Source organism: Rattus norvegicus, chromosome 15 (genome assembly GCF_036323735.1).
Source record: "Rattus norvegicus strain BN/NHsdMcwi chromosome 15, GRCr8, whole genome shotgun sequence".
Lineage (NCBI taxonomy): Eukaryota > Metazoa > Chordata > Mammalia > Rodentia > Muridae > Rattus > Rattus norvegicus.
The window spans coordinates 18,842,680-18,867,041 of NC_086033.1; the positions used below are offsets into that span (position 1 = coordinate 18,842,680).

The 24,362-nt window shown below is 45.4% G+C and overlaps 1 protein-coding gene, 1 long non-coding RNA gene and 1 other non-coding gene across 34 annotated transcripts in view; 2 read left to right on the top strand and 1 right to left on the bottom strand.

Annotated features, from left to right (window-relative positions):
* Cfap20dc (CFAP20 domain containing) overlaps nucleotides 1–24,362 on the top strand; it is a 245,665-nt gene that overhangs the window by 181,118 nt on the left and 40,185 nt on the right. For 6 of the 11 annotated variants that reach the window (NM_001014137.2, XM_063274380.1, XM_063274383.1 and 3 more), the window contains 2 exons: nucleotides 12,929–13,132; nucleotides 22,751–22,812. In NM_001014137.2, coding sequence (NP_001014159.2) covers nucleotides 12,929–13,132; nucleotides 22,751–22,812 — 266 coding nt within the window. Of the gene's footprint in view, nucleotides 1–12,928; nucleotides 13,133–22,750; nucleotides 22,813–24,362 lie in introns of those variants that run through there. The other 5 variants (XM_063274387.1, XM_063274388.1, XM_063274386.1 and 2 more) reach the window with 3 other exon arrangements.
* LOC120097253 (small nucleolar RNA SNORA17) lies at nucleotides 4,503–4,635 on the top strand. The gene has a single exon (XR_005494482.1). It is a non-coding gene; the product is annotated as a small nucleolar RNA SNORA17 (small nucleolar RNA).
* Nucleotides 10,467–23,988, bottom strand: LOC134481948 (uncharacterized). 22 transcript variants are annotated; one of them, XR_010057879.1, is made up of 10 exons: nucleotides 21,824–23,988; nucleotides 21,510–21,595; nucleotides 21,194–21,346; nucleotides 19,354–19,494; nucleotides 18,466–18,580; nucleotides 17,126–17,255; nucleotides 16,315–16,498; nucleotides 15,864–16,012; nucleotides 15,430–15,489; nucleotides 14,491–14,812 (listed from the first exon to the last, which is right to left on the bottom strand). It is a non-coding gene; the product is annotated as an uncharacterized LOC134481948 (long non-coding RNA). The 22 variants fall into 22 exon arrangements; XR_010057875.1 differs by having other exon boundaries at nucleotides 14,491–15,258; nucleotides 15,430–15,536; nucleotides 15,864–16,009; nucleotides 16,315–16,712; XR_010057881.1 differs by lacking the exon at nucleotides 21,194–21,346.

Genomic DNA, 24,362 nt, shown 5'->3' on the forward strand with positions numbered 1-24,362 from the left:
TCAGGTCAGACAGACCTGCAAGAGGTTGTGTGGCGTTCTTCCTTTGAGCCCCTGGACTTGTTATTTATGTCTTCAGCCCCAATTACCTCATCTGAGGCCCAGGATGTGTGGGGGGGCGGGGGGGGTGAAGAATGTTTATTCATAGCATTGTTCTGACTATGAAATAAAACAGTGTGCAGAACATCTGCCCTGCAATCCAATAGGCCATTGTAGAAGGACTGCCCAGTAACACGGACACCACTATTCCTGGCATTCTAAAGGCGAGTGAAAGCCTTTGCAAATTAACAAAGTTCCCAAAATCAATTCCAACGATGGTTTGGTAAGCGGCTGCTCTTAAGCGCATACGCGTCTTGCGTTTCATAGTTCCATAAGCTCTACACAGAGTGAACTCATGTGTCCTTCTACGAAATATTTGGAAACAAGAATGGGGATTCTCTGCATTCTGCCAGCTTGTGTGTGCCTGCCCTGCTCCCAGGGCTAAGCTGTAGGTGATGTTGCCTCACAGGTGATGAGCAGAACTGTGGCAAAACTGGCAGCGTTTCATAGTTCATGGCACTGAACCACATTGCACATCCCCACCAGTTAGCAGCCTTCAGGAACAGCCTGATATTTACGTTTCATCAGAAGTCTACTCTCTCCCATCCCCAAAAAGACAAGGTCTTCACCTAAGTTTTGTCCAAGTTTATTGCTGAAACTACAGAACCCAGGGATTAAATAGCATTCGTGTGTGAATTAGCAGAGGAGCCTGATCCTAGCTCCTCTGCCCTCTTCAGAATGAATAGTTAATCCCAAATCCTACTGCTGCTACAGAATGGTTTGCGTCTTGGGATTCATTGCATCCAGTTTCTGGTCTAGTTGTAAGGCCAGTTCCCTAGAGCAGAGGTTCCGGGAAACAAGGAAAAGCAGAGGGATGATGATAATTTGGGTAGCATTGTTGTAGAGCAGTAGAAGCCATTAGGACGCTCTGGAGTCTGTTAGCGGGCAGCTTGGTGGTGAACACTGCCTGCTACTGTCGGGAAGAGATGCGATTTCAGATTTTCAAAAGTTGAAGAAACCAGGCCTGAGGAGACGAGTGTGGTAAAGAGCTTGCCGTGCAAGCATAGGCACTGGAGGTGTGGAATCCCAACACCTGTGTAAATGTTGTGTGGGTGCAGGGGCCCATCTGAGAATCCAGCCTTATAAGGAGACAAAAGATCTCTGGAGCAAGCTGATTAGTTAGAGTAGCTGGATCAGGAAGTTCTGAGTTCAAGTGAGAGGTCCTGCCTCAGTGTATAAGGTAGAGAACAATTGAATCAAGAAAGACATTTGACATTCGTTTCAGACTTCCAAATAAAAGAAAAACGTTAAAATATTTGTGTGCAGGCACCAACACTTATGTAAGCATGTGTACACACACACACACACACACACACACACACACACACACGAGAGGGGGGGAGCGGAGGGGAGGGGAGGAGAGGAGAGGAGAGGAGAGGAGGAAGTGAGGAAGGGAGGGAGAGAGAGACCTTCGAGTCTACCACAACTAGTCCATAACAGTTCATGTGGCAGCTTGACTTCTATTAAAAGTAAGCGTGCACAGCTTGTCAGCATTCTTGTTAACCCCACTAAGGCGTTCCCTCTTCACACACATTGCTTACTATGCTCTTTCCATTTCTATAATACTCAGTGACCTTAGTTACTCAAATACCTCAGTTCCCACAAGAAAGGTTTAATATCATTTATTAAAGGCTGCTCTGCTTGTCCCATGTCCAAGGCCGCTGTTACCTTGAAGATGTCGTATCCTTGAATAGGAGACCTCTTCAGCTTGACTGCCGCATTCCTCCTACTGGAGGAATATTTAATTGTTAAGCTCAAAAAGTACCTTGAACTCAAAAGATAGCTGCTGGAAAATTAGAAATCAGTTTTCACTCACTGAAAGGTTAATAAAAAGAATCCAGCTGTAATTGTCAGAATTCTTTCTGCAAATTAGCAAGTTGACGAACAAGGGAAACGTATGAAAGTGTGTTTCTGTGTAGATCATGGGTTATGCTGTACTCTACAAACACAGCACATCAATATAAAAAAATCCTTTAAAGCTTGCTTTGTGGCCCTCCTTCCAAAAAGTACCAGCACATGAGTCATACTAAATATTACTTATCTCCTCCCAAGGAATTAAATTTGAGTTTAATTACCCAAGAACTTTCTTTCCGAGTCCCTCTGGAGGATAGGTGTATATGGAATTCAGGGCTGTCCTGAGCGCTGGGTGCTGAAAGGTGTTGGCACTGGGCTCTCGTTACACATATATCTGTGATTACCATTGACATAAAATACTCTCTAGGCTCTGGGACTCTGGGACGTTGGTTCTTTTGAATTACTGTATTGTAGTTTATGTTGTGTGAGCCAATACCACACCCTCTACCCTTAGCAGAGTGTTCTAGGTCCTACCCTGGCTCAGTCTTTAAGTTGTAATTTCCCCTTGTGTAGTAGACAAGTGCTACGAAGCACCATAAATTGTGAATGAGCAGGGTGGCTGAGCGTGTGCTACTTCACACTCCCACTTGGGCTTCCTTCTTGCTCCTCATTTGTATCGTTAGCCCTGTGTCCCCAGAGCAAGTCCTCCCAGGGACGCATAGCACGCCAGTGGGGAGAAGCCCCAGGATGTTAGTGTACCATCAGTTATTAATTTAAATGGCAGCTTTAAATGGAACTAAACAGTGTTGCCAGCACAATGGAAAGGAAGTGAATCCTCAAATTAAAATGCCAATTAAAGTTAGATCAGAAGAATGGCATCTCATACTCTTCTTGCTATCATATAGGACTCCAAAATGACTTCCTAAACCCTACTTATGTACACAAAACACAAGAGCAAATGTAAGGGCGAGAATGCCACTCACTCTCCAGTTAGGCTGACACAGAACCGCCAGAGTTAGTCACCAGACATTAACTTTTAGTGACTTTGTCATTGTGGTACCCAGAAGCATATGTCATGGTCACAATCTGAGCAAACTCATATAACCATCATCCCAGTTAAGGCAGAAAAACAGTAACACCTCAGAGATCCTACTGTGTTCTGTTACTGCCCATTCTTGTCACTATCCTATAACTGCTGTCCCCAGGATCAGTTTTACCTCTATATCTCTCTAATGTTCTCTCTCATAGCATTTTGTTGGTCAGTAGTCAATGAATGCTTGCATAGTTTTTTCCTTTGTGTATGAAATGCCATTTATTATCAGGCAAATGGGTAGTATTCATTTGGGAACTATTAATAATATATCTTTTGGTGAAATTTTAGACTTTTACAGAAGATTGGTTGGAACAGAGGAAGCAGTTTCTTACTATAGGGTTTCAGCTAATTATAGCTGTCCACATCCCCGTTACCTTGGGTTAGTATTGTTTCATTTCTAAAACAGTAATGTGCAAGTGCTACTTTCTAATCTGTTTAAAGGTTTCCTAAGAACATGTTCTGCATGCTTCTGCCTTGACTTGCATGTTTAGCCTGAGGATTGGAATGTACCACAGTATCACCCATTGTAAAGATTAGACACCGTCTTCCCCCATGAGGGCTTGGGGGTTCCTCTCCCATCTGGGAAGAAACAGGAAGTAAGGTTCTTGGTCTGATCCAGTCATGGGGCTGTATCCCACTTCTCTTCACACTATAAATTGAGGCTGAATCTCTGAAATTTTGCAAGCAGATATTGAATCAATTAAGCTATTCCACACCAAAATCTTGAAAAAAGAGACTAGGCGAAGAGCATCAGGTTCAAAGGTTATTTCACGTGCCATGGTTTATCCTAGCTGGAGTTTGTTTTCCTTGGCTGACATCAAAGCCCCGTGTGGCTATCTGTGTGGTCCTTCATCCTTTGCTGCCTTATGGCTGTCTCGTCCCAGAAGTCTTACTCGCTTTGTTAACTACAAGGCTCATGAGGGCAACAGCCATTCCTAACGCAGTGGTTCCTAACCTGTTGCTTGTGACCCCTTTGGAAATAGAATGACCCTTTCACAGAGCTTGCCTAAGACCATCCTGCATATAAAATATTTACATTATGACTCATAAAATTGCTACTCATAAAGTAACAGAATTACAATTATGAAGTAGCAACAAAATAGTGTTATGGTTGGGGGTCACTACAGCATGAGGAACTGCATTAAAGGGCTGCAGCATTAGGAAGGTTGAGGACCACTATCTCAATGCCTTTGCAACTAAGATCTGAAGGCAATTAATGAAAATAACAACCTGAAAGATGTGGCAAGCAAAGAACTTTGCAGGAGGCAGCGCCAGCTGAGCTGACAGCCTTCAGCCTGTTGCCTTATTCCTAACCAAACTGATGGGCAGCCTCTCCCTTTCCTGCAAGGAGGCAAAAATTAGGTTCCAGCTAACATGCTATGCTGAGCCCTTTAGAGTCAGAATTACATGACCCTGTCAGTGAGCGGGTGAATCAATTAGACAATCAGTTAGACTCCTGTGTGTGGAGTCTCCTGGATGTGAAGACTACACTGCGGGCCTCCTTTAAAACTAATAAGGACATGCTCCTAGAGGGGCTGCAGGTGCGGCTGCCATGTCTCACATGTGTGTCAGGAGCGGCAGAGAGGAGAAAAGCCATGTCTCTGCTCAGTGTCCAGACCTAGGAATAGCTGAGTGATTAGTAGCCTAACAAGACGACCAGACCTGCACAGGCCGGACAGGCTTCCAGGACTGGGAGAAAGCCAGAGATAAGATGAACCCAGCCTGGGACCATAGGCATCTGGCAGGAATGAGCCCAAGACAGATGATACCCCCAAGCAGGGCCATGCTGGAGGGCCTGGGGATGAGAAAGCCCAAGATGACCACCAGACCAGCGCCACACAGGCTCATGAGGAGAGACCATGCCCAAGATGGCCCCTGCCTGGTGCCATAATGCATAGGTCATGCATAGGACTGCTGAGACTAAACCTGAAACTCTGGGACCTCCGGGTGCCACTAAGGAGCAAGTAAATGATGAAGAAATGGAAAAGAAGAGAAGCCAGAGGATGTGTGTACAATGAAGAGAGGCCGAACTGGTGACTCAGGGGTAGTGAGGTACAGCCTGACATGAGTAGCCGCTGGTGTTACCCAGAACCTTGTCTGGGTCCATTACCCTGCAGCAGCAAAGGCCAGGCAAACATCCCTAGTCTAGGCTTCCATGCAGTGACATGCTGATGTCTGAGGGCTGTGCAGAACTGGCCCCACCCCTAACCTTGGGCACCATGAGAAAGCAGAACCCTGGAGGTAAGAGAACAGGAGAGCTGGCCCCACCCCAGCCAGCTACAGCAGTCAGAAGAGCAAGGCCTGTACATGGCCTAGGAAGCACAGTAGAGCTGGCCCTGGTTGCAGGAGATGGCCCCAGGGATATGTACATGGGAGAGCTGGCCCTGCCACTGGACTTGTTGGTGGCACAGACAAGGAAGAGATCTCCTCCCCTCTCTTTCCACCCTCACCACCTGCAGCAGGCAGGAGAGCTGGCCCTAACCCTCACCTACTATGTCAATTGGGAAAGCAGTCCCTGCACCTTGGCCGGGCAGCATAAGTAGAGTAGACCCTGATAGTGGGGGTGCGGGTGAACTGCCCATGAGGGTGTGAGAGTGAGAGAACTGGCCCTGTCCCTCACTGACTGCAACACTCAGGAGAATGGACCCTGGACCCTGCCTAGGCAGCCCCAGGGACATGAGAGTGGAGGAGTTGTCTCTGCCCTTCACTGGCTGCAGCATCGGATGGTCCACCCCGGGTTAAGGCAGGAGAGCTTGCCCCAGTGGTGTGGATGTGGGAGAGCCAGTGGGCTAACCAACTCAGATACTTCTGAGGCCCGAGCCCATCCCAACATCTACCCATCAGTGAACTGCTGGAGAGTGTGAAGGAGTCAGCCCTACAGATCTAAAACTACAGAAGTTCTATGGAGAGGGCAATAACAAGATATCTGAGAGGAATCCCAGGGAGGGTCCACCGTGACACACTACAGCGTCCACAATGAAAAGATTTCTCCTTTGTTTGGGGGAGGGGGTTGCAAAGGTGGAGGGCAGGTATGGGGAGAGGGAGAAATGAGTGGGATTGGGGTCCATGATGTGCAACTCACAATGCTAAAAAATAATATGGAAATCATTTGATTTGGTCTTCCTTGTGATTTTGAAATGGCTTAAAAGATTGCAAATCAAAACTGACTTGGAGAGCTAAGTTAATTGCCTGTCCGCCACCAGTCGCTCTGCCTATAAGCTCAGGAGAAGCCGCTCCCTTCTCGGTACCCCTTCCAGATGGCAGTTTATTTCCTTATGAGATAAAATCATGAGAATGCATAGAGTTTAAAGCAAGGCTAATGTGAAAGAACCTGACAGGGCAAGGAATCTCAGTAGGCATTTGTGGAATGAATCAAGCCATCTTCTTCATTCACACTACTGCAGATTACTGTAGTAGCTCTGGCAAGCATTCCTCAGCCACGGCCTCGGTAGTGCCCATGGTGGAAGGCTCTTACCACAGACCACCAACTCTACTGAAAGCAAACTTAATTAACTCTCAGTGTCACCTTGGACTTCAGTGAGGCATCCTCTAAGTGTGCTAGACAGTTAATGATAGTCGTGTGCTGTCTTCCTCGACTAGCCCAGTCCTCTCTGCCACAGAAAATGATGAAAGGGAATGGCAACAACGGATTACAAGAATTGATTGTCAACACTGAGGTCCTGCAGGGATGTTTTCCCACTAAGCCATGGATTCCAAACACAGCCCATTGGATTAAACCCATTCAAACCCAAGACTTAAACTGTCCTCAACTTTTAAATCTCAACCACATTAATTTCTACCTTTTGTTTTATGTCACACATAATTTTAATATAGTTATTCATGAAGATACATGCATTAGCTATGGCAATAACATATAGACAAGATAATCAGCTTTTAAAGAGAATGAAATTTATTTTGACTCACAGTTGGAAGGTTTCAGTCCATGATTGCTTATTGCTTAGGCCTGTTGTCTGGGGGGCCTGTGGACAGCATATACAATAGCAGCACATGGCAAAACTTTATGAACGTGTTACAAAAGAGAGAGAGGGAGATACCCCACAGTCCCCTTTAATGACGTGACCAGGATGACCTGACACCATTCAGTAGCCCACCTCTCAAAAGCTGCACTTCCGGGAACAGCAAGATGGCTTAGTGCACAAATCTGGATATCTGAGTTCAGTGCCAAGAATCCACATTAAGGTAACAAGAGAAAACCTCTCCACAAGTCCTCCAGCCTACACACATGCCCCACAGCACACATACATGACCACACACACATACATGGCAGGGAAGGGGCAGATCTAGTCTTTAGCACCTGAGCTTTTGGTGGATATGTGAGAGCCAAACTGCACAGCATTTTCAAATGCAAAGTATGGACCTCACTAGCCTGCTGTGTGCTGTTTGTGCAGTGATGGCATCCGCTGTGTACTACTAAGGCCATCAGATGTCCCCGCACAGATGAAGAAACCGAGGCATGAAGAAATAGATGGTGTCCACAGTGGTGGCTGGAAATGGCAAAACCAGGGCCTGGCTTTAGATCTGTCTGACAGAATCTCCTACCTCAAGCTCTCTTGTTTCCTTCTCAACACCCAGGGTTGCCATTTGGGCACAGTACAGGCTGTGGACTAAATAAACAGGCTGGATACATGAACCAGTCATACTAGGACATACCAACTTCTTCCTAAGGAAATATTGAGAATTTAAAGTATCGTTTTCCATTGTAAAAACAAGTAATCGCAATGCTAAGCCGAGTGACATGCTGGTGTGACACAGTGGCATGTTCACATCCACAACCTGACAGGCAGGACATAATGTCACCTGTCCACTGCTGCACCCAAAGTTAAGTAGACAATCCAGGAATGTTCATACGCTCTGTAACCTCCGCGGTGGCCTGGTTACAGAGCACCTTCTCCACCGGTGAGGGAAGTTGTCCACGGTCAGGTGCTTCCGCTCCTTTTCCAGCTTCTGACATGTTAATCTACTTTCTTCGTCTGTGTACTTGCCTACCCCGGGCTTGTCAGATAATGGAATCACGTGGTATGCAGCCTCTGCATGCCGCTGCTTTCCTGTAGCACAATGCTTTCAAGGTCCTGACGACTGGATGTAATAAACTTTTATTACCTCTTATATAAAATGGACAAATAAAATTCCATTTGTTAGTTGATGGGCATTTGGGCTGTTTTCACCTTTTGACAATTCAGAACATGTGTGTGTGTGTGTGTGTGTGTGTGTGTGTGTGTGTGTGTCTGTGTCTGTGTGCGTGTGTGTCTGTGTGCGTGTGTGTCTGTGTGTGTGTGTGTCTGTGTGTGTGTGTCTGTATGTGTATGTGTGCATGTGTGTGTGTCTGTGTGTGTGTGTGTGTGTCTGTGTCTGTGTCTGTGTGTGTCTGTGTGTGTGTGTCTGTGTGTATATGTGTGCGTGTGTGTGTGTCTGTGTGTGTGTGTGTCTGTGTGTGTGTGTGTCTGTGCCTGTGTGTCTGTGTGTGTGTGTCTGTGTCTGTGTGTCTGTGTCTGTGTGTGTGTGTGTTAGAAAAAATGAATTTTTGGTTCCCATTGTATGTGTTCAGGCATGGATTTCGGGGTCTCATGAGCACTCTATGCTTAACATTTTGAGAAACTATAACCTTGTTTTTCTGGATTATTCACTCCATTTATATTCCCACCCAGCAGTGTGTGCAGGGCCTCACATGTTCACAGTTGTAACCACTTTATGTAACCACTGTAGCTGGGGTGCATATACCTCCTGAGTGATGCTGATCACGCGGCCGTGCGCTTACTGTTACCGTGACTACTCCTTGCGACTTTGAAATATTTGCTTTTTTAGTGGTTTTTTTTTCATTGGAATGTAAATGTGGTTCGTTTTGTGATATTTTTTCCCCAAAGCTTCTTAAATGTGCATTAATGTTCCTACATTATAACAACAGAAACAATCCATCAAGAAGACATAATAATTGTGAATACGTGGAAGCCAAATTTGGGACTTTTTTTCTTAACTTCCTAAAACAAACACTAACGAGAATAAGAGGTGAGTGACGTCAAGATCCAGGATGGCTCTGCGATCCCTCAGTCATCTTTAGATGGGCAGCACAAACTAAGTCCCAACCAAGAAACATCAGATAAACTACACCATAGATAAAGTGGACCTAACATACCCAGAGAACATACGCTTTTCTCAGAAGGCCATGACCTTTCTCTAAAATAAGCCACCTTCTAGGTCACAAAGCAAACCCAAACAAATTCATTAAAGTGGCTCCTTACATATTGAGTTCTAGGAATAAAACTGGAACTCAGTAACAAGAGAAACCTCACAAAGACTCGGAGACTTATTCGTGCACTCTAATGAAAGCAGTGGGTGTTTTTAAATTCTTAAAAATCAAATGAAAATTAAAGCACAACTACCGGCCCTTGCAGTGTAACAAAGTCAGTTCTGAGAGGGAAGTTTCTAACTGTGAGTGCTTGCAGTAAGGAATCTGAGCCATCTCAAATGGCCTACAGATGCTCCTCAGGGCCATAGAAAATGAGGAAGAACAAGGAAACCTCAGCAGAGTGAAGAAGCAGCCTACGGAAGAATGGAAGGAATGTTTTCACCAATCACACATCAGGCAGGGAATTAGCATCTAGAATACATAAAGAATTACAAAAATTTAAACACCAGAGAAAGAAACAAATCATCCATTCAGTAAGTGAGCTGAGGAACTGAGCACATGGTCCTCAAAAGAAGCACAAACAATCAGTAAATATTTGAAAGGATGTTCAATATCTTTAGCTATCAGGAGAACTCAAGTTAAAGCTGCATTGAGAGTCCATTTTCTTTATCAGAATGGCTATCATCTCGAAAACAAGCACTCACCCTCACACACTGCCGGCAGGAATGGAAACCAGACGGGCCGCTGTGGAGTTTAGTGTGAAAGTTTCCCTATACACTAAAATCTACCCTGTGTCCTGAGTGTAACCCTGAGTTAGTCAGTATACAGAGATACTCCTACACTACCGTCCGTTGCTGTTCTGTTCACAAATGCCTGGGTATCCATCAAAGATGAATGGGTAAAGAGAAGATGGCACTTATACACAATAAAGTTTTATCCAACCTTAAGAAAATAAGTTGTGACATTTGCAGGGAAATCGGTGTAACTAGAGATCGTTATGTTAAGCAAAATAAGTCAGACAGAAGGACGAATACTCTATATTTACTCTCATATTGGACTTAGAAGGGTCTGGGGTGGGACGATAAAAGGGAGCTATGAGAGGTAGAGGAAGGGAATCTTAGGTGAGGGAGAAGAGGAAAACAAGAAAGTAACATAGTACTTGTGGCATGACAAGAAGTTACTGTATTTGTAGTGAAAATGCATTCAGTTTTAACAGGAGGAGAGAGTTCTGTATCTGTGAACAAAGTGAAAAGCAAGACGATGAGCCAGGAAATGGCTGTGACAGCGATGGCAAGGGGTACTGTCCTCCATATGTAAAGATGTTTTATAAATCAATAAGAAAACCATAAAATGAGTTTTTATTATGACCAAATATAGACACAATAAAGTACATACAAAGAATTTCCATGATACCTCAAAAAGTATATGGGGAGAGGTCTTGTGGAGCCACGAAGAAGGATTTATTTGAGGTTCCCAACAACACTCCAAAAAGTCTTCCCATCACATTATCCAACAGCAATATTTTAAAAATCCAAGTTATAGAGGTGGCAATGCCTTATTAGAAATCATCTGGTGTCCTGGGAACTCCAAGAACTGTTTTCAGGATTACGGTTTTCATAAAATAATAAAAACAAAAGGCAGTAGCTAACTCTGAGTGTCCTCCAGGAAAGTAAGTCAAGGTCTCCATGGGAAGATCTGAACATTCGTGTGTGTCATAGGAAGTCCCTGTGACTATAACCAATATTTCCAGATGTGCCAGGAGATTTCAATGTCACTTTTTTTTAATCTTTATTAACTTGAGTATTTCTTATTTACATTTCGATTGTTATTCCCCTTCCCGGTTTCCAGGCCAACAGCCCCCTAACCCATCCCCCTCCCCTTCTATGGGCTTCCCCTCCCCATCCTCCCCCCATTACCACCCTCCCCCCAACAATCACGTTCACTGGGGGTTCAGTCTTGGCAGGACCAAGGGCTTCCCCGTCCACTGGTGCTCTTACTAGGCCATTCATTGCTACCTATGAGGTTGCAGCCCAGGGTCAGCCCATGTATAGTCTTTGGGTAGTGGCTTAGTCCCTCGAAGCTCTGGTTGCTTGGCATTGTTGTTCATATGGGGTCTCGAGCCCCTTCAAGCTCTTCCAGTCCTTTCTCTGATTCCTTCAACGGGGGTCCCGTTCTCAGTTCAGTGGTTTACTGCTGGCATTCGCCTATGCATTTGCTGTATTCTGGCTGTGTCTCTCAGGAGAGATCTACGTCCGGTTCCTGTTGGCCTGCACTTCTTTGCTTCATCCATCTTATCTAGTTTGGTGGCTGTATACATATGGGCCACATGTGGGGCGGGCTCTGAATGGGTGTTCCTTCTGCCTCAAGGTCACTTTCAAGTCACGGGTTAGACTTGAGCGTAAATGCATTGCTCATATGTAAGGCCAAGTTTTTAGTCATGGTTCAAGCCACAGGAAAGGAAACAAAATGTGTCCAAGTTTTCGTATATTAATCCCTGTCCTGTACACTGAAGTAAGATTTACGTGCTGTCAAAATGGCTCAGCAGGTAAAGGCACTTGCTACCAAGCCTAACAACCTGAGTTCCATCTCTGTGTCCCAGATGGTAGAAGGAGAGAACTCACCCTTGCTAGTTGTCCTCTGACTTCCACATGTACTCCATGTCACTCATGGGTACACACGCACACGCATACATGCACACACGCACGCACGCACACACAAGCTAAAAATATTTTTATAATAATTAAAAGAAGAAATGATGTTTATTTGTATCTGGGGACTTACAGTGGTAAAATCCATCCATTACATCTTAGGTAGGGTTTTACTGCTGTGAACAGACACCATGACCAAGGCAACTCTTATAAGGACATTTAATAGGAGCTGGCTTATAGGTTCAGAGGTTCAGTCCATTGTCATCAGGGCAGGAGCGTGGCAGCATCCAGGGAGGCATGGTGCAGGAGGAGCTGAGAGCTCTACATTTTCATCTGAAGGCTGCTAGCAGAATACTCCTTCCAAGGGGCTAGGGTGAGGGTCTTAAAGCCCACACCCACAGTGCCACGCCTACTCCAAAAGGCCACGCCCACAGTGCCACACCTTCTAATAGCACCACTCCCTGGGCTGAGCATATACAAACCATCACACCGTATAAGCTGGTTTTGTCTAGAAAAGGAGCTTTTCTTTGCAGAGTTCCTCTTAAATTGGCTGTGGTAACTTGCACCTGCAACCTCAGCCCTCAAGAGGCTAAAATAGGAGGATTTCTGTGACTTCGAGGCCAGCCTGGGCTACAGGGAAACCCTCTCTCCAAAATGCATCCGCAGTAAACAGATAGATTCATTCCATTAAACACTGCTTTGAGTTTAGGCCCCGGAGTAAATACCTACGAATCTTCACCGTGGGAATCCAGCTGGAGTCAGGCAGTCGTGGCAGCCATCTATGCAGAGCTCATGGCTGACTCGTCAGTCTCAGGGCAGTTAGTTAGACAGTTATAATTGAGACAAATGCTAAAAGTCAAAACTTTTAAATTCTACGAGAACACATAACAGAGGAGCTAGCCCCATTTGTTATTGTCAGAAAAGACCTCCCCCAGGAGGAGTCATCTCAGTTATCGAGCCAGGCCGCCAGAGGACACTGGGGGTTCGCAAGCAAACTCAGGCAGATGCCAGTTTGATGCTTTTGAGGCTTCTCATGAAGACACGAGAGCATTTGGGCCTCTGTTGAAGGTAGGGCAGTAGTCACACTTGTCCATGGCTCATAAAATGGAAACCACAATTCTCTGTCGTCTCTCTTGTCTCTCTCTGGGTCAGGAATACAACTGGAGAAACTATCAGCCCAGCCAGATGAGCGAATCTGAGCTACAGATGCTGGCAAGCCTCAGGCGGCAGCAGAATGAAGACCTAGAGGACACCGGGGCTCCTCATGGCCTGAGCGCATCCCAGGTGGACAACTGTAATGTCAGCATCAGTACCAGCAGCGATGACACGACCACGTGGAACTCCTGTCTCCCACCTGTGAGTCCTATACTTTGCATCCATTCCCTTGCCTTCAAAAGGAGCGAGCCCAGACTCGCCTGGGGCAAGTAGAGTCAAAAGTGAGCCTCCGACCATGAGAGGTGTGCAGAGCTCATTCTGAAATAGGCTTTTATGGGAAGGACAGGTAGCATACGATGGCACTGTCGCGTCTCAGACTGTCTTATGCCCTCTTGGAAATGTAGGTATGATGATTGGTTGCCGTAGTTCTCCTACGTAGTTCTCATCTCCACAGCAGATGAGAACCAAGTCACTGATGAATACAGAGATCGACTTTGTTCAGTTCTGAAGGCTGAAAGGTCCAGGGTCTTCCTGCACTGTCCCATGAAAGCAGGGAAAACGGAGAAGGCACAGGGAGCAGAAACACACTAGTGGAAAGGAGCTCAACGAGTCTTGTTGTCAAGAACTCGCTCCTACAATAATGGGAACTTATTGAACTCAGAGTCCTTGCTCTCTAACTACCTCTTAAGGACCCCGCCCCACTCTGCTTCATGTAGGTGATGACGTGTCTGTTATAATAGACTTGGGGAAAATGCACAAACCACAGCAGTGTATAAAATCATGCACCAAAATGGACTCTGACAACCCCTGCTTGTAGCACAAGCCCCTTACCACATAAAAGAGACATGATAGTTTTCAGTGAAGTGCTCACTAAGTGAATGGACAATGGTGAATACGACCACAGTAAGTATTGCTCCCAGTGAGGACAGAAAGGAACCTTGTGTACACGTCACTGAGGTTCACTGACTGACTCCTCCGTGTGTTTGAGGGGTTGTGTTAAGAGCTTCAGATATGTTTTAAAGGCTGACACTGCCACATGTTCACATGTTAAAGCACATTAGTATAGTCATGGCCTAGCAGAGAAGGAAAGATAAAGTAACTTTGACTCAGGCTTGTAAATGTACCACAGTGGTCAGGGCCTTGCTCAGCACATGCAACATCCTGGCCTCCATTCCCAGGGCGGAAACGCTTTAGTAAACAAAAGCTGCCTCTTCTCGTGTGGTCTGTCTGTAATCCCAACTAAACTAGCCAGAGAATAATTCCAACTCCCACAGGGCCAACATAGGTCCCTGACCCTCTCTTGCCTGCTTATTCGGGTGCCAAATGGAAATAATAAAGGTTCCCATCATAGAAACGTGCCTGGGGAGACAGTGCATCATTTAAAAGTACCGTAACTCCAGTCCCAAGGTATCCATGTCCTCTTCCTACCTCCACGAGCACCAGATGAACATGCAGACAAAACACACAAACACATTAAGTAAATATCAATAAATCCTTAAAATGTTTAAGATACGTTTTAAACCTACATAATGTTAAGTTCAAATGTAGTAGAGAGAAGATAAGTTTTGCATATTTAATAAGTAATTGTTTGCTATCTGCCAGTTGTTCCAGGCCCCCCAACAGTTTTGTAGACATCGTGTGTCTGGGCAGCCTCTTGGCGTGTAGTCCAATGTGTTAGTTACATGAGTCCTTCCAGCTGCCACTAGCGTTTCCACTTCCTGTGAGAACACTGCGGTTCCTGAGAAGTGGCCCGGCTGTCTTCCTGACTCTTAATATGTGAGTTGCTTGTCAAATGGGTGCTACAGGCATCCAATGGAAGATAAGGTTCCTGTGCTCTTGAGAGAACATGCAAGTCATCATGGACAGTGAATCCAGAAGTCTCTAAGGAGGTTCAAAGGCGGACAGTTACCACCAGTGCTCACTTTGGGACCTTTGTCTCTGTCTCCCCTGCCTCCAGCTTCCTCTTGCTCAATCTGGTCTCATTAGACGCAGCCATGGATACCCAGAACTTTCTAGGCAGCTTGGTGCTAGATGGTATCTATGCCCCCATGACTCTGGCCACAGAGCATCCTCTCACCAGAGAAAAATTACAAGAGTCAGTTGCAGACAGAAGTGAAACGGTGCCTTTTTTATAGAATATTCCCCAGCAGTCATTTAAGCCCCAGTTAGAGAAAGAGTGGCAGCCTCCGTCCGGATGGAGCCCATTTTGTCAGAAAGTGGCTCAGAGACCAGGAGTACAGAGGGCAAGCCGGGGAATGATTATTTATGGACTGAGAAGTCTGAACTCTTGGTTGCCCTGGATACGGGGTTCTCATCGCTGTCCTATTCTGGAAAAAAAAAAAAAAAAAACAGAAGTCTCCTGCATGACAAGTACCCGCTCTCCAAGCGCACGGCCAAAGATAGCACTATTAGCAATGAGCCTAATAACGCCTCTATTCAGCCAAATAAGGAAGTGGAAAGTCTATTTTTTAGACAGAAATAAATTTGAAAAGTCCTACCTTCAGATTCATGGGACGTGTTTATTATTTCATCAAGTTCGGTTTGCTCCACCACTGGAACTAGCAACAAATGGGAAATTGCATTCCGTAATGAACTCCGCATCCTGCTGCTCACATGGGGTTTAAATAGAGCAATTTGTGAGCGTTGTTTCAGCTGCTCTGAGAGCTTGTGCCCCTTCCCTCTCCCCAGAAAAGGTGTGGAGATGGTGGGAAGCCAAAGGGCCGGCCTCTCCATGCCCAAATGGCGTTGCCCCCAGTGGCCCTCGAGCCAGAAGACTGGAAAACACGCCCCCCCCCCGCCGCTCCCACGTTTTCCTTCCCCATATCCATATTGGTCTTCGGATTCTAAGGCTCTCCTATCTGTTTCTTTTTTATTAAGATTGTATTTATTTACTTACTTTATGTGCGTGAGTGCATGGTATGTGGATGCTTACCATGTGCACTCCTGGTATCCTCGGAGGTCAGAAGAGGGACTTGGCGCGGTGCTGTTTGTCTGGCTTTTCTCATACCTCATCTCCTTGCCTCTGATCTAAGGGTTAGGAGCACTCACCCGGTGGCCTACCGCCTTGTAAAACATCTGCTGCTGAATTTGAAACATAATAAGCACTTAGTAAAATCCTTAGTTGTCAGATGGCCAGAATTCAGTCTGTTGTAGCCACAGCAGGCAGCCCACAGCTGCCTGTTACTCCAGCTCTAGGGGACCCAACCTCCTCTTCTGGTCTCTGTGGATATTCACACACGCTCCGTTCTCCCTAAAGCAGTGACTCCCATTGCCTCTGGAGTCTGAGGCAGAGGGCTTCCTGCACTCTGAGAGACCACCCTACCCCAGCCTCACTTCCCCCTTCTCTCCACCATTCCCTCCAAGTTACAGTTCCAGCTCTGTACCTGCACGGTGAGGGTATCCGTGTACCTTGCTCCGGATTGACACCCAGACAGCTCCAGGATTTTCGGTGGCACTACTCTAGGCCTCACTGTGAAGGCCATATCTTCCTCTGTGCCCAGAGCAGGAGTAAATGTCCACCTCCCGTCCCAGACTTCGTCATCTGTGTCGCATGCGCTCATTCCGCACCTATTCAGTACAATGTGGTGGGGACTAGGAGGGATGTTAGGGATAAAACTTGTCCCCACCTTAGGATGCTCACAGAGCGACAGAAGCTCTGCGATTCAGGATGATGAGTGTCAGTGAGACAAAGAACTGTGGGAAGGTATAGGAAGGAGCAATCCATATCAACATGGCCTCTAGGTCCCAGGCACGCTGTCAGACGTCCTCACTTAGGTCAGAGCTCATGAAGGAGTGCAAGTTTACATGTAGACAAAACAGAGGAAGGCATTTCAGATTCGAGAAAGAGGCAGACTGTGGAGGTGAGAGCAGCGTCTCTCCTTATGCCAGATACCCTTCTCTTCAGGCCCTCTCCCTCAGCTCACATAGAACTTGAGACTCACCCTGGCTGCCTGCCCCACCCCATCCAGCATGTGCACAGGCGAATGACACTGCGCTCCAGCCACAGTGTCCCCTGTCCCTGTTCTCTGCCAGCCTGCCTGCTCTTCCATTGACCTCTCCCTTTGGGACACACCCACTTGTTTGTTTGGATTTTGTCTGGGTTTGGTTGTTTCCACCGCCTCCTCTGCCTTACAGGGTGGCTAACTTTTTATTAAAGAAGTCCTTTACGTTCATCTATCTGTGAGGGGTACGCACCATGGCACGGGCATGGATGTTGGAGCACAGCCTGGCTGAATTAGTTCTCTTCCACCATGGCAGTCCCAGGGATTGACTGGGCCCAGTTGTCAGGCTCTGTGGAAAGCACCATTAGCTGCTGAGCCAGCCCCTAGAGAATTTATTTTTAAATTGTTTTACACTCATTGCAGGACTGTAAGTTACAGCAATATCAGATAAATGTCCCCATCCTTGAATACATTCGGCCTTCCGCCTTGTCAGTCGGCCCAACTCTAGCTCTTAGCAACATTAAATATCTTGTTACCAGTGGCCCCGGTCCTGGATACAGGACCCCTAAAGACAACCTGGCATGAGGCAGCATGGCTGCTTGTCAGTCATTGATTGAGTGAAACAATTGGTTACGTGCACCCTGAATAATTCCTTTCTACTCTAAAGTAAACTGGTTTTCATCCGTTCCAGAGTAAGCATCGCCTTTTTTTTTTTTTTTTTTTTTTTTTGCTTAAGTAAATCTTGAGTGGCCCATGCAATGTTTTCTGTTAAATATTGATAATAAACATTCAGTATATGCCCAGAGAAGCTCTCCCCCTGAGCAAGCCTTTGAGAGCAATCGCATGAAGAGGAGACTTAGTGAGGCCTCGCCCAGTGTCTGCCCTCACGGGAGGACGTCACAGAGGCTGCTGTGTGGAGCTAGAGATCACACACGGAGCACAATGACGCGTTTAGCAGAAGCTGTTGCGTCTGCCACAAGCTCTGGCTCCCTAGCACCGTACAGTCCCGAGCAGCGTGTACTATTTAAAAAGTGTTTAGGTGTAATAAATTAGTCACTTAAAGTGTAATTAAATGTAACCATATTTCTCGTCACAAATTGGCTTTTGTGGCCTTCTTAAGCTAAATGAATCAAGCCTACTGAGAAATCCATTGGCCTTTGACAGAAAAATTTTTCAAAGTATCTAACTTAGACCCAAATTCGATTAAAACAATACTTTACAACTTCTGTGGAAACCAGGCTACAAGCAATCGATTTTAGAGGCATTCTGCAAAGAGTAACCCTCATGAGATTTGTTCAGAAACTGGGTTCTAGGCGGCCTCCGGAAGGAAAGTAAGACTTGGTTACAATGAATTTTTAAGTAAATGCGTTCCTGAATTTGATTGGCAACAACATAAAAGTGTTCCATTCATGGCGAGCGTGTGGGGAGTGCAGGAGTACGTGCAACACACACACACACACACACACACACACACACACACACACGCGCACGCACACCAACACAAATACAGTTTCATCTGATCATCAAGACAATCTAAAGCTGTTCTGGGCCCAAATCCTATGTTAGTCGTCTACACCTATAAAATGAACTCACCAAAGGGCCTTTCCATGTTAGGAGCCTGCTACCTGGCAGGAGTTCTTCAAGTTCCTCTTCTCATGGCTCCTGGAGCTAAGCAGGCATCCTGGGGCCGTGCACACGGACTGGGGCCCTCCAAGAAAAGGTTGAGCTTACACACTGGTGTCCCCACCCACTGATTCACCTTTAGTGGTTTCCTCTTTTTTTATTTTTATTTTTTTCTAACTACTTCAATTATTTCTGCCCCTCCATGAATGTAGAGTCGAGAAAAGCGCATGCTGTTCTCTGAGTAGACGCCTCAAAGCTATCATTTCTTCGGATTAGAAACCCCATCCCATAACCTAATATCAAATACATGAACCGCCCCCCCCCCCAGCTTAGAAAAAAGGGAGCGAGGGGATTTAAATGTTCATCTTATGCATCCATCAATGTGGCATATTGCAGAGCATAATATTTGGAGAAAAATGAGGCGAAATTCACTTAATAAAATCCCCAGCATATGCCGAGGTTCTCAGGCAAGTTATTTATGGCCTTGATTAACCTTGCGATATTATTGCCATTTTCAATGGATTTTACATAACAACATAAAAATATTGTCTGTACCTCTCAACATAGCAGGATTATCTTATCTCTTGTTCTTTTATTTAGCCTTCCCTGCTCTCCCTTACCTCAACATTTCCAGCAAATTGATCATACGAAATCAAAGCTTCTGGGTGGTGGTTAATTTTATGAGCGCAGCTTCCTCGTACGAGGACATGGCAACAGCGCCACCTAAAGGACAGAGTCCTCCATTGCCAGGCCTGTGTGCATTGACCGGCGGTTCATGTCTCTGCCAGGCACCTTTCTGTGTTTTACCTGAGTCCAGGCTGCTGTGCGTACAAAACTGGCATTGTAGATGTTTCTTACCTAATGGGTCTTAATTTCTTCTCATCCACAGACTCATTAGTTCCTCAGCTCTTGCAGGATATGCCAGGCTTGTTTGTTATCTGGGTAAACTAGGAAGGTAGGGTTTTGATTGTGCTGCACTGTAGATAAAATCAGATGAAACTGAGAAATGATACGAGGAAACTGATATTAGAGTCACGGTCATTTCTGTGCTGTCAGGAGAAAATATGGTTATGTGCAAGTTGTTCTATGGCTAGCGACTACAAAAGTCACCTCACAATATGAATGGTCCTTATTCTCCGAGTGTGTGTTGCCTGATATAACTCAACTATATATAACAGGCCCACGTTCATCAGTGTGCTTAAAATCTTACTGATGTTAACTTTAAATATATAGCGACATGCTGTGAGTGTCAAATCAAGTGAACTTAATTTATAAAAATCGGACAGTCTCGTATGCTTCAGACAAATGTATCTTGGGACTGCTTCCTTTTTCCTTTCCGTATACTGAATGGATCCTGCCAGGTTGTTATTCAGAAACATTGCATTCCACATTCTGCGTGAATTCCCAAGCTGCATTAAACAATACAAACAAACTAGTGCCGAGATGGAGTCTCACGAATGGGTACAGATCCTAGCTGCACCGTGTCCTGGCAAGCACGGTCTTGGGTTAATACTAGTAGCAGAATGTCCTCTTCTAATAAATGAGTTAATCATATGTAGTTCACAGGCTTGCAGTGGGGCTCAAATGAGATCATCCCTCTCGAGAATTAGCACGAGGTAACTGAGGTAAATATGCGTCACTGCTGTGGCCCTCGTAGGTGTTCGTAGACACCAGTAAGTTGCTGCTGCTATTGGAGTTGGTGTTGTTACTTCTGGGCATGAGCAATGGCCTTTTGCATTATACTCTAAGAATACTTAGAGTATTCTGCACGTAAGGCTAAATTCCAAAATCAAACCTTGATTTTATTTGACCATCACAGATACCGTCACAGGATGTTACCTACCCAAAAAACAAACTTATTGATATGTCTATAGGAGAAACCCAGGAAAGGGAAAATGTCTCCTTCACTACCCACCTTAGGTCCATGGCTGAGAATTTATAATAGAAGACAGATTCATTTCTTTTTTAAAGCCTACAAATAAATTTCATACGTGTTTCATGACACAAGAACCCTCAAAAAGAAAAAAAAGGAAGACCCAGAGAAATGATTACACTTGAATTTTCCAAGAGAAATGGTCTCTTGCTTATTGTCATGCTAGATTAGACAGAGTGGAAATTCATGGAGAACTATGATTTAATAAAGGTGATATGATCTACTGGAAGGATACCAGGAGAGCTTAGCAAGGCCTTTTGATCAGCCTCTCCCCTGTGTTCCTGCACCTTCTTGAGATAAGGGGGATCCTTTCTTCTGGGTGCAGGGAGGATCACATAAGGTTTAGGAGTACACCACAAACTCCTTCCTCAGTTGTATGAGGTAAAGAGCAAGGGCAGGGATGTGCAACCTTGTCACTGCTTCTGTTTCTCAATGCAAGATACCACAGGTGGGGTAGCAGGTCTTCAGCCCCATAAAGTCAACTTGATGACATTTGACTTCAGGCAGACATACCTCTGCATATGAAGTTTTTCCTTCTCTGAAAAGCTGTTATTGAATGTTTCCAAACACTATTGTGAGTCATTATTGGATGTGCCTTTCTTCCCCCTTGGATCACTGAGAAGAACTAGTGTGCCCAGGGCAAAGAGCTTTCCAAGGAAGGAAAGACAGCATCTGGAATAAGGGCTTGGAATGAGTTTACATAGAACCAATGGCTATAAAATTCAGGGGTGGACATTTGCTCGGTTATGGAGCTGTGATACCTACCCAGAAAGTTCTGGAAGTGCATGTGGAGATAAATAAGCAGAAGTCCATTCACCAGAGGCCTCAGTGCTGCAGACGCACAGTGGATGCCAACGACGGCATCATTGGGACATTTCCTATCCCAGTGCAAGCTGATCCAGAGAAGCAGCTCTCGCTCTAAATAATAAAGCCTAAATTGCCAACTAAATTTCACTTGCAAATTGCTGAAATTTTGATTTCTCTGGTGAGATGAGTTATGCCTTATGACATATTTCCCTTCCACTGTTCTCCCAGCTGTTATTTCTGATTACCGTGACGGTGTTGCCTGCCGTTCACTCACCAAATTATCTGAGAGCACCGAAATGCATGGTGCATCGCAGGTAGCCAGGCTAAGTGACATGATTCTCACATGGGTGACTGACACATCTGAAAGGAACATATGTAAGAGTTACTCTTACAAACCCCCACCACCTGTGGTATTAATATTTTAGGGCCCTTAAAATAAGGAGTAAGTGGGGATTGAGGAAGGCAGGCTCTCTGCGTACAGCCACCACAGCCACATCACCACAGCCACAACCACAGCCACAACCACAACACGACACAGCCACAACACAACACAGTCACACCACCCCATACCACACCATAGTCGTTGACCTTAGCTTGGTCTCTGCACCTCTGCACCATGGGACCACATCTCCTCACTAGGGTGAAGGGGCCTTAGCAACCCCTGTGGGAGCAGGAGTTCTGAATGCACTTCACAAATGCATGCCAAGTTCCACCGTGTGGTAAAACAAGAAGGCCAAAATAATGTGGTTTCCATGTTAGAATTTTGTCATTGTTAGCCACGTTAGGAAAACATTTAGAATTATCCTCAAAATGGAGTTGGTATTAGCTGTCCGAACTTTCTCCTCAAAGAGGAAGAAAATCAAGTTTTATTATTGGCATTCATTTGTTTTTCTGTCTTGTTTTTTGTGTGTTTCTTAGTTGTGTTTCAAGAAATGAGGAAAGGTTTATTGTGGGGGGGGTTAGAGAGTCCCCATTTTTACTAGCACCACTTTGTCAGCTCATTCTGATCCATGCTCACAGTTTTCGTATACATTTGGGGGTGGGACCTGAGATTCACATGAACAGTCCAAGCTAACGGCAACAGAGTGGTCCTCGCCAACTTACTGGCCCTGAGACATAAATATGTTTTGCTGCACCTCTAGCCATTGCCAGTGCTTTCAGCAGGAGACCTTGTTTTCCTCTGCTGTCTCCAGAAGCAGCAACAGCCTAAAGATTCCACACGGAGAGCTCTCATGTGAGGGAGGCCTCTGTTTACATCACAGATGCTACGGAACCCTTTAAAGTGGCCTGCGTTCTGTGGGTTATGCCACCCTGGGATTGCTGGGTCTCCCAGAGCCTCTGCCTACGCTGGGAAGGGGACGCAGCTCTCTCCTGCAGATGGAATATCAGAAATAAGATCTCAAAAAATGAGAACCGTTGATATCAAAACATCAGAAATGAGGACTGATGCGAGGGTGTGTGCCAAGGTCGCCAAGCTGATGGGTTTCCGCCTCACAGATGTTTTGTTTCTTTCAGCCTGTGAACCAAGGCCGTCACTATCAGAAAGAAATGAACCCCCCTTCTCCATCTAACCCTCGGTAAGAATCAATCGCCTACGTGCTTTTAACTACCATGTTATTGCTATAATTGTGTATAATCATAACTCCATGGTTTTAATTTAAACCCTCTGACTTCTTGGTTACATAAAATGTATTTACTGAACCCTCCAAGCATCTCCCCAGGTCCTTATTTTGTCGTTGGTAGAGGTTGTTCTCCTCGTGGTTCCTTTGTTTGGGGGGACTGCTTGGTTTGGTTCACTTTTGAAGCAAAGGTCTTGCCATGTAACAGCTGTCTGGAAAGTTTCCGTATGGATCAGGCTGGCTTTAAACTCACAGAGATCCATCTGCCTGGGACAGTGTCCAGCCAGAGTTCATCTGTTTTGAAGTTCTACCTCATCCACTTTTCTTACCGTAACTGTGTAGTACTGGGAACAACCCACCTGTGTGCACCTACCTGGCTGCAGGGTTTCGAGCAAGCCATCCAACACAAGGTCTTCCGGGCGCAATATTACTTCATTATACTTTGAGGAAGTTCAAAAGGGCAAATACATGAAAAGTTCTTGGCCCAGTCCCTAGCACATAGCAAGCTCTTTAAGAGCAGTAACAGGATTTTCATAAACATGCCATTTTAATAGGGAGTTGATGTCTAGAATATGAATGTTTTATAATCCTTTAAATTTAACAAGACACCTTATGAAAGTTTAAATGTCAGTTTGCTTCTTTCATAAATTTTTGATTTTGTAATCTCAAAATATGTTGATATATTAAAAATATTATTGGCATCTGGATCACTTGTTAACATAATTTAAGGTTGACCGGAAATAAACAAATCCAAATGATATTTTAAAACACATTTAATCACCAGTCCACAAGAGGCTACATGGTAAGTTCCAGACTAGCCTGGGCTACAGAATACAATCGTGCCTCAAAAAACACATACAGGATTGTAACACTTCTGCCTTGTGCATGTTGATGAAAGCTAGTTTATTCCAGTAAGTCATTGCGTCATCACTGCTTGTTATGCACTCAGGGGTTATTGGGAGCCAGTGGATCTCAAGCTCTGCTCACAGTCTAAGTTACCGGATGCATCTCTGAGTTGCCCTGCGCAGTAGGCTGGCATCGAGGAGGACATTGCTCTGACTCCAGAGTGCAGTCTCTTACCTCATATTTGAGTTCAGGCTGCGGCGACCTGATGCCAAGGCAACTTTGCAGTGTTGAGAGAGCTGGGAAGGGGAAGAAAGAAGCAGAGGGATTCATTCAATTAGATTACATTGCTGCATACATGAGTGGGGCAGTCAAGTCCCAGGACAGTCTGGGAACTAAAAAGCCAGCGAGCAGCCAGGCAGGGTCCCTTTGCCATCTGTGCCTCCACCGATTCTTCTCTCTGAACACCAACTCTCTCTACTTTCCATTCCAATGGTGCCTGAGATTATACATTAGCGTTCAATCTGCATATGGAGGCTAACGAACTATGTCTGAATGTCAGTTTCTACTTTCAAGGTGATTGACTGAGATTGGACCAAGAATCCAATTTCTGGTCAAATCTGCAATGAATAGTGAGCTAAGCCATAGAAAAGTACTAACAAGGC